Here is a 15,668-nt window from a genome sequence, read left to right as displayed (position 1 = left end):
ATATTTCCATTCCATTTAGGAGTCAAATCCTTATTTAATACCAGATTGTATCTTAGCATTTCTGACATGATGTCTGATATGCCACTGCCAGGTGCTTCTCTACCTAAAATCCTAGCTCTGGGAAAAATAAAAATATCTGCTATAGGCCCTTATTCAAGTGCCTGTAATCACAGAAGGGCTGGGCAAACATGACTGTGAATCTGAGGCTGACCTTTAGGACGGCTTTAGGCTTGGTAAAACTATTACATGACCTCAAAGCTGGCTTTACTTTTAGATTCCAGTAAGCCAGAAAACACTCTGAATTATTTATTTCTCTGTAATGGGTCTTAAAATGTGATGTTAACATCCTGGAAAAAATTACATTTGAATCTGTTTATAATTGAAAGAGAATATGGTTGATCATATTTCTTGGAAGTGCCCCTCTCTACAAAGAAAGTAAGAATAGGTTATACAATCATTTATTTTTAAATGTTATCGGTGCTTTATTAAGACTCAAGACATCTGATCCACTAATGTCCTCAGGTTTCTGCGAAGGTGACATCATAATGACCACAGATGGTCCTTTGGGAGACGGATATCATTTACTCAGGAAAAAAAGGCAGTATATTTTTGGTTCAGATTTCTTAGCAACATAAGAAATTAACTTTGTTAAAATCAAAAGTCATTCTCTCAAAAATCTACTGCTTCTTTTTTCTCTTTTCAAGTTCAGCAATTTCCTTTCAAACCCAGCCTTTTTCATGTTTCCTTTTGAAGACTGTTACAACCTATCCTTATGACCTTTTATAAACAATTCTTTTTTTCTCTTACAGGCTCTTTATATTTAAATAGAAATAAATGTATATGGTGGCAGAAATACTACATTGAGTTCATAGAAAATAGGGAGCAGTGAAGCAAGGTAGGTGGCCTTGGTCCTAGGATTACGGAGGATGTGATGTGTCCGTGGTGGAGGACAAGGACATTGTCACCTTTCCTGTCTTCTCAATCACCTTCTCCCTCTGCAGAAAACCTGAGTGTCCCTGACAGCTCCCCTAGTGGTACTAAGTAGGAATGCAAGCATTCTTAAATCAGGGTCCTTAATGCCATCCTTTGAGATGAAATGGGGGTTAAGTAGTATTCAATAATATTCCTCAAGCTGAGTTCCTGGTCTCTCAGAAGGAATGACTCATAGGTTAAATCTTTAGAAATAGGCTTATGAGTAAAAGCTGGCTGATTTGTTATTCACTAAAAACCATGCCCAAAGTCTTCTCCTCTTCAACACCCGTACCCCTCCCTGACCCTCCTCAGTGCTTGCCCCACTCCTAGCACAAGAAAATAGCTAAATGCACATTTAAGGTTTATCATAGTCTGAGGGGCATTTTTGGTGAAAACCATATATTTGAAGTAATTTAGATACTCATCTTAGACAGTTTGCCAAAGATTTAAAACACTAAACTATTCCTCCTAGGTGCTCCATTCCGTCACTTACTGTTTCTATTAATGAAGTAGACTGAGGTTTGCAAGTCTGGGCTGGTCAGTTTCTCAGAGGCACTCTGCCTGTAATTGCTGTAGTTTTACACCAGGTAGTGGGGCCAGATACAGAACACAGGTTCCTGGGTTTCTTATTCTTAATGTAGAGATTCTGGAACCTTCTCAGTTCCTAATGAACTTAGTGTCTCAATAATTCTTCATGGCATTCCCTAGGCCAAAAGAAGTGCCTAACTATCTGGACCTAGGCTAAATCAAGTACCTAATAGGTCTAAACAACTAATAGTAGTAGTTTGTGTGGTATCTGACAAACGTCACTGTGTTTTCCTTGAAATTTAAAAATATCCTGCTTCACCCGCCATGAGTTTGCTACAGCGCCTGGGGCAACTTGGCATACGGTTTGGGAATACAGTCTTAATGCTTTAGGGCATTTAGCAATTAACCCAATTCCAGTTCCTGTATGGTTTCCTTATGAAAAACAACCAAATAAAAATTGCCATGATTTCACTTCTCTCTAGATAATAAGACAGTGACATGTATCAACATGGATAGATCTCAAAAACATTATGTTAGGTGAAAACAGGCAAGTTGCAGAATAATGTATACAAAATAGTAGTATCTATTTAAAGTTTATATGTTATTTATGAATACAAGTGTGTAGTAAAATCAGGACTGGAAGGATGCACAGTCATTTAGGAGACTGGTTATTTCTAAGGAGGAAAGGGAATGGGATTGAAAGAAGAACAAAGAAGACTCAGATTTTATTTGTAATATTTTATATGTGCTATTAAATATATAAGGCAAACATGACTGTGGCATGAATGTGGCATATAAAGCAAACTATGGATTGAATGTGCTCCCCCAAATTCACATTTTGGAATCCTAATCCACAAGGTGATGGTGTTAGGAGGTGGGGCCTTTGACAGTTAATTAGGTCAAAAGGATGGAGCCCTCATGAATAAAATTAGTGCCTTTATAACAGAGAGACATAAGCGTTTGCTTCCTCTCTCTGCTCTCTGCCATGTGAGGATACAATGAGAAGATAGCCATCTACAAGCCAGGAAGTAGGCTTTCATCAGACACCAGATCTGCTGGTACCTTGATCTTGGACTTCCCAGCCTCCAGAACTATGAGAAATAAATGTTTGTTGTTTAAGCCACCCAGACTATGAAAATTTGTTATAGCACCTTGAGCTGATTAAAACAATGACCAAATGTTGATATTTGTTAATTCTGGATAGTGGACCATATAGGTGTTTCTTATATGATTCTCTGTACTTTCCTGTATCAAAACAAAACAAACCAAACACACACACAAATCAGAAAGTACTGAGCAAGAATTAAAAGAGGTAGATCAAGTATTATTTTTCTAGAAAATCTATGATCAACTCTTATCTTTAGCTATTTAATTTAGTTTTGGATCATAAAATAATTCTGAATCTTTTCTGAGGGTCAAAATAACCATGTGATACTTATTGACTCTATTGTATTAAAAAAAACCCAGCAGCTGTGCTTTATAAATCAGCTGTTTGCTACTCCTAATAAGTTGTAGCTTTTGCTACTAATTAGTTCCAACAGACAGGCAGATTTCCATTCAAATTTAACACATTATTGGGTTTAAAAAGAGACCATATCTTGTTAATTTTTTTAAAATTTCAGTATCTTAGGACTTCCCTGATGGTGCAGTGGTTAAGAAGACGCCTGCCAATGCAGCAGACACAGGTTTGAGCCCTGGTCTGGGAAGATCCCACATGCTGCAGAGCAACTAAGCCCGTGCGCCACAACTACTGAGCCCAAGTGCCACAACTACTGAAGCCCGAGTGCCTAGAGCCCATGCTCCGCAACAAGAGAAGCCACCACAATGAGAAGCCTGTGCACTGCAAGGAAGAGTAGCCCCTGCTAGCTGCAACTAGAGAAAGCCTGCGTGCAGCAACGAAGACCCAACACAGCCAAAAATAAATAAATAAAATTTTAAAATTTCAGTATCATATATAATAGAGGTTCAATAAATGTCTTTGGAATCAGTAAAAGTAACCTATCCTTTTCTCAGCATTAAAAAAAATTTTTTCTAACAACGAGGAAAAAAACATTTAGGCAACATTATGTAGGAGTTTTATAATATGGCTTGTAATTTTTATTATTTTTAAACATTATATTAATTGTTACTATAACATATTCATATGGTTCAAAATTAAAAGGTTTAAATTGATGTACAATGAAAGCTAAGGCTCCATTCAATACTTGATCCCCAGCCACTCAATTCTCTCCTAAACAGGCAACCAGAATGACCAGATTTTTGTATATGTCTAGAAAAGAGGTATTTTATACATACACAAGCAAACACATAATAACATATCCGTACTCATGGCTCTATGTACCATCTAGAGCTGACATTGATTAAACAGTCATTTGGATGTCTAACAGATGTTTCAAATTCAACATGTTCAAACTGAATTCCTGCTCTTTTCCCCCCAGAAAGCTTCCCCTGCAGCTTTCCCATCCAGTCCATCACGACCCCAGCCTTCGGGCTGCTCAGTCGTCCCTAATCCCTCTCTTTTACAGCTACATCCAGTCTGTCAGGAAAGCCTACTCACTGCTTTGAAAATGTTTCCAGAATCTGGCCTCTTGCCACCACCTCCTCTGCTGTCTCCCAGGTGGCAGCTAACGGCCCCTCTCGGCGGGATCACTGCCCTCCAGGGCTCCCGATGCTCTTGCTGCCTCCATCCGGCTCTCCCACGGCCTAGTCTCTACAGAGCACAAGAGGAATCCGTTTACACTGTAAGCCATAAAATGCCACACTGTACCTCCAAACCCTGCATGGTTCCCTGTTCATGCAGAATAAAAGGCAACCTCCTTACAAGGCCCTGCGTGGACCAGCCTCCCGTCATCTTCTGAACCTTTTCCTCCTCTTCTTTCCAGCTCACTCTGCCCAGTCTCTCTGCTGCTCCCAGCGCACAGCAGACACAGTCCTGACTTAGGGCCTTTTCCTCACTCTTCTCATAGATCCTCTCCACAGACCCCCTCACCTCCTTCAAGTCTCTTCAAATTTTGCCTTCTAAGGCCCAACTTGACCACGCTGTTTGTAACAATGCACGTTATCTTCTTCGCCTCCCCCAGCCCCCACCCCGATCTCCCACACTCTGCTCTATTTTTACCCATAGAACTTACCAGTTTCGGATATACTATATTATGTTCACATTTGTCATTTACTGATGGTCCCCTTTAACAGATTGTAAGCTCCACTACGGTTGAGATCTTTGTCTGTTTTGCTATGGACACATCCCAAGTGTGGAGTGTGATGCCTGACACATAGCAGATGCTCAAAGATATTTGTTGAACAGGTGAATGTATACATAGATGTATACTATGCATATCATTAGAACCTTGACTTTTCACTTAATGACATATACATTCATTCGACAAATATATCTTGGAAGTCTAGGAAGATTTTATCAGCACATACACTTTTTTCTCCTTTTTTATGGAAGCTTATTATTTCATTGGAATTGCAGCACTGGAAAGATGTACCATAATTTACATAACCAGTTCTGTTGTTTCTAGTCTTTTGTTTTTACAGATAATACTGTAATGACAATCTGGTCCATATATTATTTTACATGTATAAGAGTATCTGTAGGATAAATTCCTGGAAGTGGAATTGCTGGGTCAAAGGGTATATGCTTTTTAATTATAATAGGTATTGCCAAATTGAATTCCATAGAACTTGTACTAATTTATGTTCCCTCCAGCCATGTACGAGAGTGTTTGTTTTCTCACACTTTTACCAGCAAAGTTTTATAATTTCTTATCTTTGCTAGTCTGATAGGTAGAAAATGAATTTTTAATGAAGTTTTAATTTGCATTCCTCTTATTTTGAGTGACTGGAACATTTCTTCATAGGTTTAAATGATGTTTGATTCTTTTTCTATTTTCTAGTTATATTTTTCATCTATTTTTCTATTGGATTGTTGACCCATTCCTTATTGATTCCTAGAAGTTATCTATATAGTAGAGAAATTAGCCCTTTGCCTAAACAGGAAATGGAAATATTTTTCTCTTGCTTGTGGTTTGTCTTTTGACATTGCTTATGATTTTTGGCCTAGCAGATTTTTAAAAAGTTTTTAACGAAGTTGAATTTATCATTTTTATTAATACTTCTTTCTTCTGGGCTTTATGACAAACATAAAAGGCTATCCTCAATCTGATTTATTTAAACATTCTCAAATGACTTTTAATATTTTTGCAGTTTTGCTTTTACTTTTAAACCTTTGGTCCACCTAGAATATATTTTGACTAATTGTAAGATAGGATTCAATCATCTCTGCCCTCAATGACTATCTAGTTACCTCCAAACCATTATTTAAATAAGGCATCTTTTCTTTACTATTTCAAGATGCCATTTTTGTCTTATGTTAAATTAATAAGTGACATTAAAGAGATTTGAAATTGAATGTTCCATATTTTGGAACAGCACCCCTAAGTCTTCCCTATACCTTTATATTTTATTCTTAAATTGTATTCTGTGCCATTGATTCTTGTGTCTGTTCATGCCCCAGGACTACTTTTTCAGTTTCTAATGGCATAGAGTGAAAAGGCTAGTGCCCCATCATTGCATTTATTGTCAGAATATCCCTAAAAATTCTTGCTGCTTATTTTTACACCTGAAATTAATTTTTTTAAATATCTTTATTGGAGTATAATTGCTTTACAATGTTGTGTTAGTTTCTGCTGTACAACAAAGTGAATCAGCTATATGTATACATATATTCCTCCACCTGAAATTTAGAATCAGCTTGTCTACTACCTCTCAAACAATGCCAAGACCAAGGTCAAAAACAACAGTAACAACAGCAACCCTGAAGTATTTCGGTGGGTTCTGATTAAATTCACACTCTCCAATTCCAATCCTAGCTATTACCGTTACTGTACTGAAATCATTGAAAAAGTCTTTTCCTGTTTTGTCTCTGAGCTAATTCTTGCTGGACTTCTGGTTGCAGGAGCACGCATAGTTTCATCTTTATGGCTGCCCTGGGCTGTTGTCCTAGGCTCTGAGCCCCACGACTCTTATATCCCTTTATTTGTTTTTTTCATGCTATAGCATAATTTAAAGCAGTTTGTTCAAAATCATAATTATAAGGGACTTACCTTAATACGCCTTTTATTAACTTCTTTTACATAGAAGTTTTATAATCCTGAAACTATCTTGCAGTCATTCCAATTCAAGTCTGTATGTTGTGATTCTGACCTTTAAACTTGTAAGCATACCTTCCACTTGAGTTCTTAAAGATTCAGACACACGGCCGGTTTCTATGCACCCACTCAGGTGAAGTACATATTCTATCTTGCAGCTTTCTGTTCCTTAGCAAAGTGCTTGACATCTGTAGTCAATAAACATACTCCACAGGGTGAAAGAGAAAAAAGGAACTGAATAAAACAACTTTAAAATAAATGTCAGCAGGCCTCTCATAAGATTAAATTTTTAAAGCTAAAATAAAGTTCTACTCACCACTGACTAAATATACTTTAAAATCTACAAGCAGTAGACTACAATTCACATCCACGTGTATATATATATATCCACAAAATACTGAAGAAATAAAAATCAATAAAATTGGTACATTCTAAAAATTAGAATCAGTGGCTATAGGATCTGCATGAAAAATGCAGAGCCATATATGACTTGTGATCTCATTTCTGTAGGGATGAAAAATAAAAATAACTAACAGTTACCAAGTACTACTTGTTTGTCAAGAAGTCTTTTCAGGCAATCAGTCTCATGTTGATGACTGAAAGAGGCAAAGAAAAGGCCTGGAGATGAGACCCAAGGAGTGACTTGGTCACACCCTTCTAGAGGGTCATTCTCCCTGAACAGCTTGCCTAAATTCCTCAGCAATAGAACAGGGGGGTTTATTCCCACAACGCACCCATTACTTGGGGGATGCTCCCTGGCCAAAGTCCACTGAGTGTATCTGTGAGACCAGAGAGTATGAAGCCAGACCATCACTCTGGACTCCCTGGAATGGGTGACAGCAGTTGTAGCATTGTCTTTTGTGTCTTCCTGAGGCCTCTGACAAAGAGGCTGGAATTTCCTTGTATTCCAGAAAACTCAGAGATGGTATTTTGTCAAGTAGGAAGCTGTTGGCCTGAACTGACAGGGGAAACAACCATCTACTAACAACCTCAAGAAGAACAAAACCATATGAGAACTAGGAAAATTTATCTTTGAAATTGTAGAATCCACTTTGCTGAAAACAAAATTTAAATCAAGCTGTTCCTTCACAAATGTGGACAGGACTGAGCACAAAGCAAGAATACCAGCAGGCTACTGATGGCAGATATTACTGCCTTGGCAGTACAACATGACATGAGTTAGAAAATGATCTGTGAGCCCATCATTGCTACTTCTCCAGCCCTCGACAGTGTTATAATGCATGTACTCACTATCCTTCTACCCACTTAGCTGACTTCTCTAAGAGTAAGGACCACCACCTATTTCATGTACCAAGAACCTGAGCATCTAACACGGCACTGGTATACAGTAGGCTGCTTCCTACTGCATGTTGAATAAACAAAATCAATAATTCATATCCCATACATCTCTATGATTTCTAGAGATGTAGATTCTTTAGAACAGATTGTAGAGCTTCTAGAGATATGTAGATTTCTAGCTGAAATGCATAACTCTATGGATACATTCTATTATGTAATTAACTCATAATCCTTCAAATGGACCAATAATAGAAATAGCTTTCCTTGGGAATACTGAGTCGGGGGAGAGGGGATGGGAAATATTTATGCACAGAGTGATATGTCAAGGATACTACCTGGTCCTGGAGTTTGTTATGGGTCCTCAGCAGAGAGAGTCCAGTGGATCTTAAAGTCCAGTGGTAGGAGATAGACAGCCAAAGCAGATGGAAAGAGTGCTATGAGAAATAGGAAATATCACATATGGTTAAAAGTAAGGAAAGGCAGATTGCTAAACTTGAATCCTTGCTAATTTTAAGACCTAACATGCAGTTGCTATGTAGAAAAGGATAATTTGAACTTCATTCAATTCAATATTAAAGTGTTTCTATTTAGAACTAACTAGAGTAAAACCATTTGTTTTCAATCCTGCTAGTTGGAATCAGATGGTAATGCGTTGAATGCGTCTGCACTTTTCAAATGGAGTGAGGATGCGGAATACCCAACCTCGATGTGCTTGAATTTTTTTTTTTTTTAATGTTAAACCCCACTTTACTAGAGTTAGTTTCTGGACACATTAACTCATTTTTTTTAGAGAAGAGGGACAATGAATCTCAGTTTGCTTACAAGCTAGGAGATCACTTTGAATTCTGTATTTCTTAACTGCAAACAGATATAGCACTTGTAACAGGTTATAAATAAACTGGTTTTCAAGCACAGAGCCAGCCCCAACAGTAATAGTACAGTATTTAAAAAGACCTAAGGCAATGAATTCCATTTCCAGTGGAAAAAAGGAATCATATGGTCTTGGACAAACAATTCTGATGGTTTACTTAACAGTCACTTAGTAGTTCTTCCTTGTTCGTAGAACTTTATGATTTTTTTGAGGAGTGAAGCATTCAGTTTTAGTGGATAAATCCTTGTTAGGCTAAGACAATCATCATATCCCTCTTTGCCATGAATTGTCTTATGAATGGTCATATTAATTTGTTTTGGCCAATGAGTAATTAGGGGAAGGCTGTTATTGTGCTTATAAGAATGATATTTTTCTCTGAAAAAAGCTAAATATGCATTAGGAAAATGACCATTTGGGCTCTTTTTCTGCTTCCTCCTTGTTTTGTGAGAATATGATACTTGGTTGCTGTGAGGCAGGAGCTGAATGAACGCAGGTGAAGCACTCACGCATGGCCTGGCTTCCAATAACTGGACAGCAAAAGGCAACGGTTTCTTCTTTCTTCTTCTGAGTGATCTCAGCCAAGCAGAAAGGAGAGCTTATTAGAGGCAGCAGAATGTCAAAACCCTCTGTTCTGTAAACAAACGTGGTGTTTTGTCAAATAGTGTCTACATGATGTCAGTGAAAAAAAGGCCCCCAAAGCTAGAATATGCAGGCTATAAATAGCTCAAATGGAATCAAGGTTAGAGACAGTACCAGAGTGCCTTCTTTGTCACATAAAGGTCCAGTGATTACCAAATAGCCCGACCCCTGTGCTTTGTGACTGCTGTGGGGGTGAGGTAGCTTCTCCATCTCTCCTAGGGATGCTAGGCACCCGTTTCCCAGCCCACAGGTCTCCTGTCTCTAAAAACAAGGTTCTTTTCTTGGTGGAATGACTTCTATAAAATTTAACTACAGTAATTTCTTAGGGTCCTCAAATTAAGTTCCCAGATGGCCTCCAGGAATTAACATAGCTTCCTAAATATCAGAAACCATGGGAGCTGCATAGACTCCTACTGTACAGGAAGCCTCTAAGACAACTAAGAAAAATGCACTTTAAGCTCTTTGTTTGTTTGTTTTTGGCCGCGCCTCGCAGCTTACGGGATCTTAGTTCCCTGACCAGGGATCGAACCCAGGCCCCAGCAGTGAAAGCGCCAAGTTCTAACCACTGGACCGCCAGGGAATTCCCTAAGCTCTTTTAAAAGTAACTTTCCAAAATGGTTACAATTTTAATAACTTGCATGGGGCTTAGTATCTAAGATCTAGAGTGGCTTTTCTAGGTATTGTACTCAGTAATTGGTACCAGGTGAGTTACTAAGTGTTCTCAAGACAAGTTGTACTAAAAACTGGTTCACTCAGGGAATCTTTCTTTTTGAAAATAGCCTGACTTAGTCTCAATCAGATTTTGTTAGAAAATGTAAGTGTCCCACTGAGATTTCAAAGACATACCTCACTTTCAATTTTTCACTTGACATTGCAATTTTCACCTTTGAGCTTCTGTCTCCAGAACCCGCCAGGGACTCTGCCCTTCTTGACACCTGCGTGGTGAGAGGGAGCTCTGGGTTATGCCCCTCCATAAATTCTTCCCTGGGCTCCGCATCAGGAGGGTTCCTCAAGCACATTCAGGGAAGGCTGATCAATTCTTGGCTCCCAGCCCATGCCCACTGGAAGAGCAAGGGTACTGCACAGTAATTCAGACTTGCCCGCTACAATTCCAATGTGTTTTGAAAGCAGTGCACCCCTGACGCCTACTCAGTGTTTACACAGGCACTAAATTAGGCTCTGTGCTGTAACTGTGGAAAACACATGGCTCTGCAGTCAAACAATTTGTCATTTTTCAACAAGCGACTTTCCTTCTCTGAGTCTCAGTTTCCTAATTTTCAAAATGGGGGTAATGGGAGGCATCTTACAGGGTTGCTGTGAGATTTCAGTAAGACAAGGTTTAGTAAGGAATTTAGTACCATAGCTGATCCATAGCAGATGCTCAGTCAGTGGTTGTTGCTGTATTTTCCATTGTTTCTTTTTTTTATCCACAAGGATCATCCTTATCAGTGTCATGGAAACAAGAGACTGCTGAGGGCTTCCCTGGTGGCGCACTGGTTAAGAATCCGCCTGCCAATGCAGGGGACACTGGTTCGAGCCCTGGTCCGGGAAGACCCCACATGCCATGGAGCAACTAAGCCCATGCGCCACAACTACTGAGCCTGAGTTCTAGGGCCCGCGAGCCACAACTACTGAGCCTCTGCGCCTAGAGCTTGCGCTCCGCAACAAGTGAAACCACTGCAATGAGAAGCCCGCGCATCGCAACGAAGAGTAGCCCCCACTCACCGCAACTAGAGAAAGCCTGCGCGCAGCAACGAAGACCCAATGCAGCCAAAAATAAATAAATAAATAAATTTATTTTAAAAACAAAAAATAAGAGAGACTGCTGAGAGGTTCCGTAGATGGGATTGTGGAAATACGAGAGAGATCTCATTTTTAGTTTACTATCAGCTTTTTCTGCCCTTCAGAGCAGATTAGCCATTCACTTTGAACTTTAATTCTCAGGGGTATATCATCTTGGAGACATTCAAGCTAGAAAGAACTGTGCCTTGAAGTGATCAAGGTGAAGGATTTGGGTAAGAGTAAAGATACCGTTTCTTCAAATTGGCCTTGGGGCAGGCAGAGCAGAATGAGAACAGAGGACAGAAGAGGTCCCCTCCCCTCCGTGGTTCGTGCTGACTCCAGGCTCTAAGGCGAAAAGCAAGTGGGGTTCTGGGATCAGGTCAATCTGACCTGACAGAACCCCCTGTGATCACCCCTACAACAGGAGGGCTGAATAGCACTGTGGGGAAGCGGAGGGAGGAGTCCTCTGGTGGGCAGGTCAAGCTGGGATCAGGACAGTAACAAGATCTCTAACTCTGCCCTTATTGGAAGCATCCACATTACTTTAAAAACCCTAAGGGAGCTAACGGTTGGGATTGGGGTGGGAGCTGAGGGTGAAGTATCAATATAAACAAGGAAAATACTAAAAACACGGATAATTTATTCCAATCTGGTTGAAGCCTGAGAAACTAGATTCCTTTTTCCAAACCAAAAGTAAGTCGCCTGCTTTCTTTTTATGTTACGCACTGTATCACTGATACCAAAAGACACACCTTCACTGTGGCCATGAAGTGAATGTCTTCAGAAGATGCTTTCCTTCTGCTTTCCTTCCTTGTGCTCAGCTGCGAATCTGGTGAATGACTCCAATAACTCAGACACACAATCCTAGGTACAACTTCCTTTCACTTCTAGAAGGGACAAAAACGATGCCTGACATAGAGGACAGACCACGTCCTTCCAGTCCTCATTAGAGAAGCCACGAAGACACACACCTGCAGAGTCAACCAACCAGGCACCAAGGCCTTTACATCTGAACAAAAATAATGACGGAAGGCGTGGGCTGAAGACTGACTCTGTGGATTTGAAAATGGCTCTGACCCTTCCTCGCTGTATGACATTGAGAAAGTGACTTGACCTGTCTGTGCCTGTGTTAATGGTTCCTACCTTTCACAGCCTGCTGCAAACATGAATGAGTCCACTTGTGTACGCATGGCTGGCGCATGCTAGCACTCCCCAGTGCCAGCTGCTGTTCTTATCTATTCAAGTCTGCAAAACCCAGGTCTCTCTCATGTAACCATCTGCCTGTGCCTTGTGATATTTTGAATTCCCTCTCTGTCACTAGCTGTGTGCCCTGGAGAAAGTTACTTAATCTCCCTGAGTCTCGGTTTCCCTCCCTATAAATTGGGGGCAGTTATAATTACTTTCAAAAGTCATTGTGAGGATTAAATATTAAGGTTTTTAAAGTGCTTCCCATGTAGAGAAAAGGAAACCCTCCTACACTGTTGGGAATGTACATTGATGCAGCCACTATGGAAATAGTATGGAGGTTCCTTAAAAAACTAAAAATACAATCACCATATGATCCAGCAATTCCACTCCTGGGCATATAACCGGAAAAGATGAAAAGCCTAATTTGAAAAGATACATGCATCCCAATGTTCACTGCAGCACTATTTACAATAGCCAAGACATGGAAACAACCCAAGTGCCCATCAACAGACAATTGGTTTAAGAAGATGTGGTATATACACAATGGAATATTACTCAGCCATAAAAAGAATGAAATATTGCCATTTGCAGCAACATGGATGGACCTAGAGAATATCATACTGAGTGAAGTAAGTCAGACAGAGAAAGAGAGATATTATATGATATCACTTATATGTGGTATCTAAAAAATAATACAAATGAAGCTATATACAAAACAGAAACAGACTCACATAGAAAACAAACTTATGGTTACCAAAGGGGAAAGAGGTGGGGGGAGGGATAAATTAGGAGTATGGGATTAATATATACACACTACTGTATATAAAATAAACAATAAGGAATTACCATATAGCTCAGGGAACTGTATTCAGTATCTTGTAATAACCTATAATGGAAAATAATCTGAAAATATATATATATATAACTGAATCACTTTGCTGTATACCTGAAACTAACACAATATTGTAAATCAACTATACTTCAACTTAAAAAAAGTACTTCACGCATGTAAATACGTACATAGTAGTTTTCATGTTATCATTTGTCAAAATGGGCTAACAACCACCCCTGTCCTGCTTATCCCATTGACTGCTATGAGAAGAACGTGCTGGAAAAGGCAGTGTACAGTACTGTATAAATGTTCTGACTTCCAGCCCCTAGGCAATCGATTAGTATGGACCGCAGTAGTCCTGCAGAATCAGGAAGCTAAGCACTAGGAGAGTGTAGTCCATTATGCAGTTGTAAACACATCACTACTTTTATCATTAGGAAATCCCAGACCAGTCAATGTAAACAAATCCACCTAAGGCCTGCTTGACAATAGCACTTTTTAATTTACTGAAAACGGCTTTCCAGGTACTGAATTTTAAAGCCACCAATATAAGTTGGTGATTAATAATTTAAGGATGCTACATTAAAGTGGATAGATTTTTTTAGAGCAGTCTTTATGGCTTGGGTTTTCTTCCAGTTTAATTCAGTAGATGTTGACACTTGTTGGTCCTGAGCATTGCGGTACAGAATGCTTTTCTGCATTTTGACCTAAAGGAGATGAGTTCCAAGCACTCCTGGGCTTGGGTATAAACATAAGGGGACTCCCCATCCCTGAGGCAAGGAATCTGACCTCTAAAGACATATTTTCCTTTCACAAATGGCAAATATAAGAGAGTCGTTTCTGAATTATTTTATATAGGCTTCCCAGAATTTAAGTTTTATCCTATTGAATCTGAGAAACACTGCTTTTTTTTCCTACAAAGCTATTGCAGTTCACAAAATAATAATCTTTAGACTAGATTAGTAGACATACTGGATTACTAGACACACCTCTCCACAACGGAAACCATCTAAGAACATGTCCCTTTACTGTTTTTTAACTGCAACAAATACTAAAATAGTTAAATGTCTGATGTAAACGTGAGTAAAGCCAGATACAGAAGTATGTTTAGACTTCTTCCAAGAAATCTTTTTCCCTCCTAGTCAGTTTTGACCCCTCTCACTGTTATCTCTCCTCCATCAGACTTGGAACCTCATCGTAGCCTGGAATGTGCTTTTGCATATTTTGGTTTTCCATCAAAATGCTCACAGCTCACTAGTCCGCTGCACATAACCGGGGATCAATAAATGGTTTTTGAGTGGATTTATTTAGTCTTTAGAACAATGTCTTTTGTAGTGCCATTTCAGATGAAGACTTCTAATCAAGAGTTGCTTGGCTCTCCAGAGTAATAAGACCGGAAGGCATTTTCTTTCTTTCTGGCAGAATAAAATCTGCATGTCCCGGTGAGAGCTGCGGAAACGTATAATTGATGTGTTTTTGAAACGCTACCCTGGTTTCCTGTAACTCCTCCTCCAGGAAATCTTTCCAATTTGTCATGATTTCCAGTTGCTTCGCCACAGACAGCAGCTCCCGCTGAGTGTTAAGCAGTTTGTCCATCACATTTCTAAGCGTGGCCTGATGTGTTTTCTCCGCTTCTTGAAGCACTTTCTGAACCTCTTCTTGCTTCTGTTTCTGAGCCATGCAATAGTAGACGCTCATTTTATGTTCTTTTTCCTTTATCAGTTGGCTCACATTGTTCTCTTGATCCTTCATAACTGTGACACCAGCTCTCAAAAGTTCCTCCATGGCCTTTCTACAGAAAGGAACAAGGGTTGAATATTAATAGTTAGATGGATTAGCCACAAAAAAAAAAAAGATTTTGTCTTTCACCGCAGATGTAGGAGAAATGCTTTCATGGTTTACATGAGTCACCAGTCTGAGACAGGCTGGTAGAGATGAGCTTTGATTAGATGTTAACAATAAAAAAATATTTTTCAGAGCAGGGAAGGTGCACATTGATTTCCCCACTGTGGGCTAGGGCGAGGCCACTAGTCTAGCGTCTAACGCTAACTTTAGGGACTCGAGTCCACTGTAGTCAGAAAAATATGAATGCAGAGATCTAAAAACAAATGAAGAAATAGCCTCAGATTTCCAAACCCCTAGAGAAAGTATTTCTATATATCAACCCAGCTACTCACCTTTAGCCAGAGGGGAGGAAACTGTCTCACAGGGTGAGTTTAGCCCTATTCTTGATTCTATCTGAGCAATACTCTAAGACAGAAGTCTCAAACTTTTTGGTCTCAAGATCACTTTTCAGTCTTAAAATGACCAAGAAACTCAAAGAACTTTTGTTCATATGGGTTATATCTAGTGACCCTAACAGTTTTAAAAGTTAAATGTCAGACATTTAACAAACATTTATAAA

At 39.4% G+C, this 15,668-nt stretch overlaps 1 protein-coding gene across 1 annotated transcript in view; it reads right to left on the bottom strand.

Moving 5' to 3' along the window:
• The window catches only part of C12H6orf163 (chromosome 12 C6orf163 homolog), a 57,852-nt gene that overhangs the window by 21,527 nt on the left and 20,657 nt on the right, over positions 1-15,668 (bottom strand). The window contains exons 5-7 of the mRNA XM_004320666.4: positions 9,330-15,056; positions 6,609-8,386; positions 4,058-4,210 (exon numbers count right to left, since the gene is read on the bottom strand). Of these exons, the coding sequence (XP_004320714.3) occupies positions 14,621-15,056 (436 nt within the window). The 3' untranslated portion in view covers positions 4,058-4,210; positions 6,609-8,386; positions 9,330-14,620. The remainder of the gene's footprint in view (positions 1-4,057; positions 4,211-6,608; positions 8,387-9,329; positions 15,057-15,668) is intronic.

This window comes from Tursiops truncatus, chromosome 12, assembly GCF_011762595.2.
Source record: "Tursiops truncatus isolate mTurTru1 chromosome 12, mTurTru1.mat.Y, whole genome shotgun sequence".
In the NCBI taxonomy this organism is placed as follows: Eukaryota; Metazoa; Chordata; class Mammalia; order Artiodactyla; family Delphinidae; genus Tursiops; species Tursiops truncatus.
The sequence above is the reverse complement of the archived record's forward strand: the minus strand, read 5'-3'. Positions and strand labels throughout refer to the sequence as shown.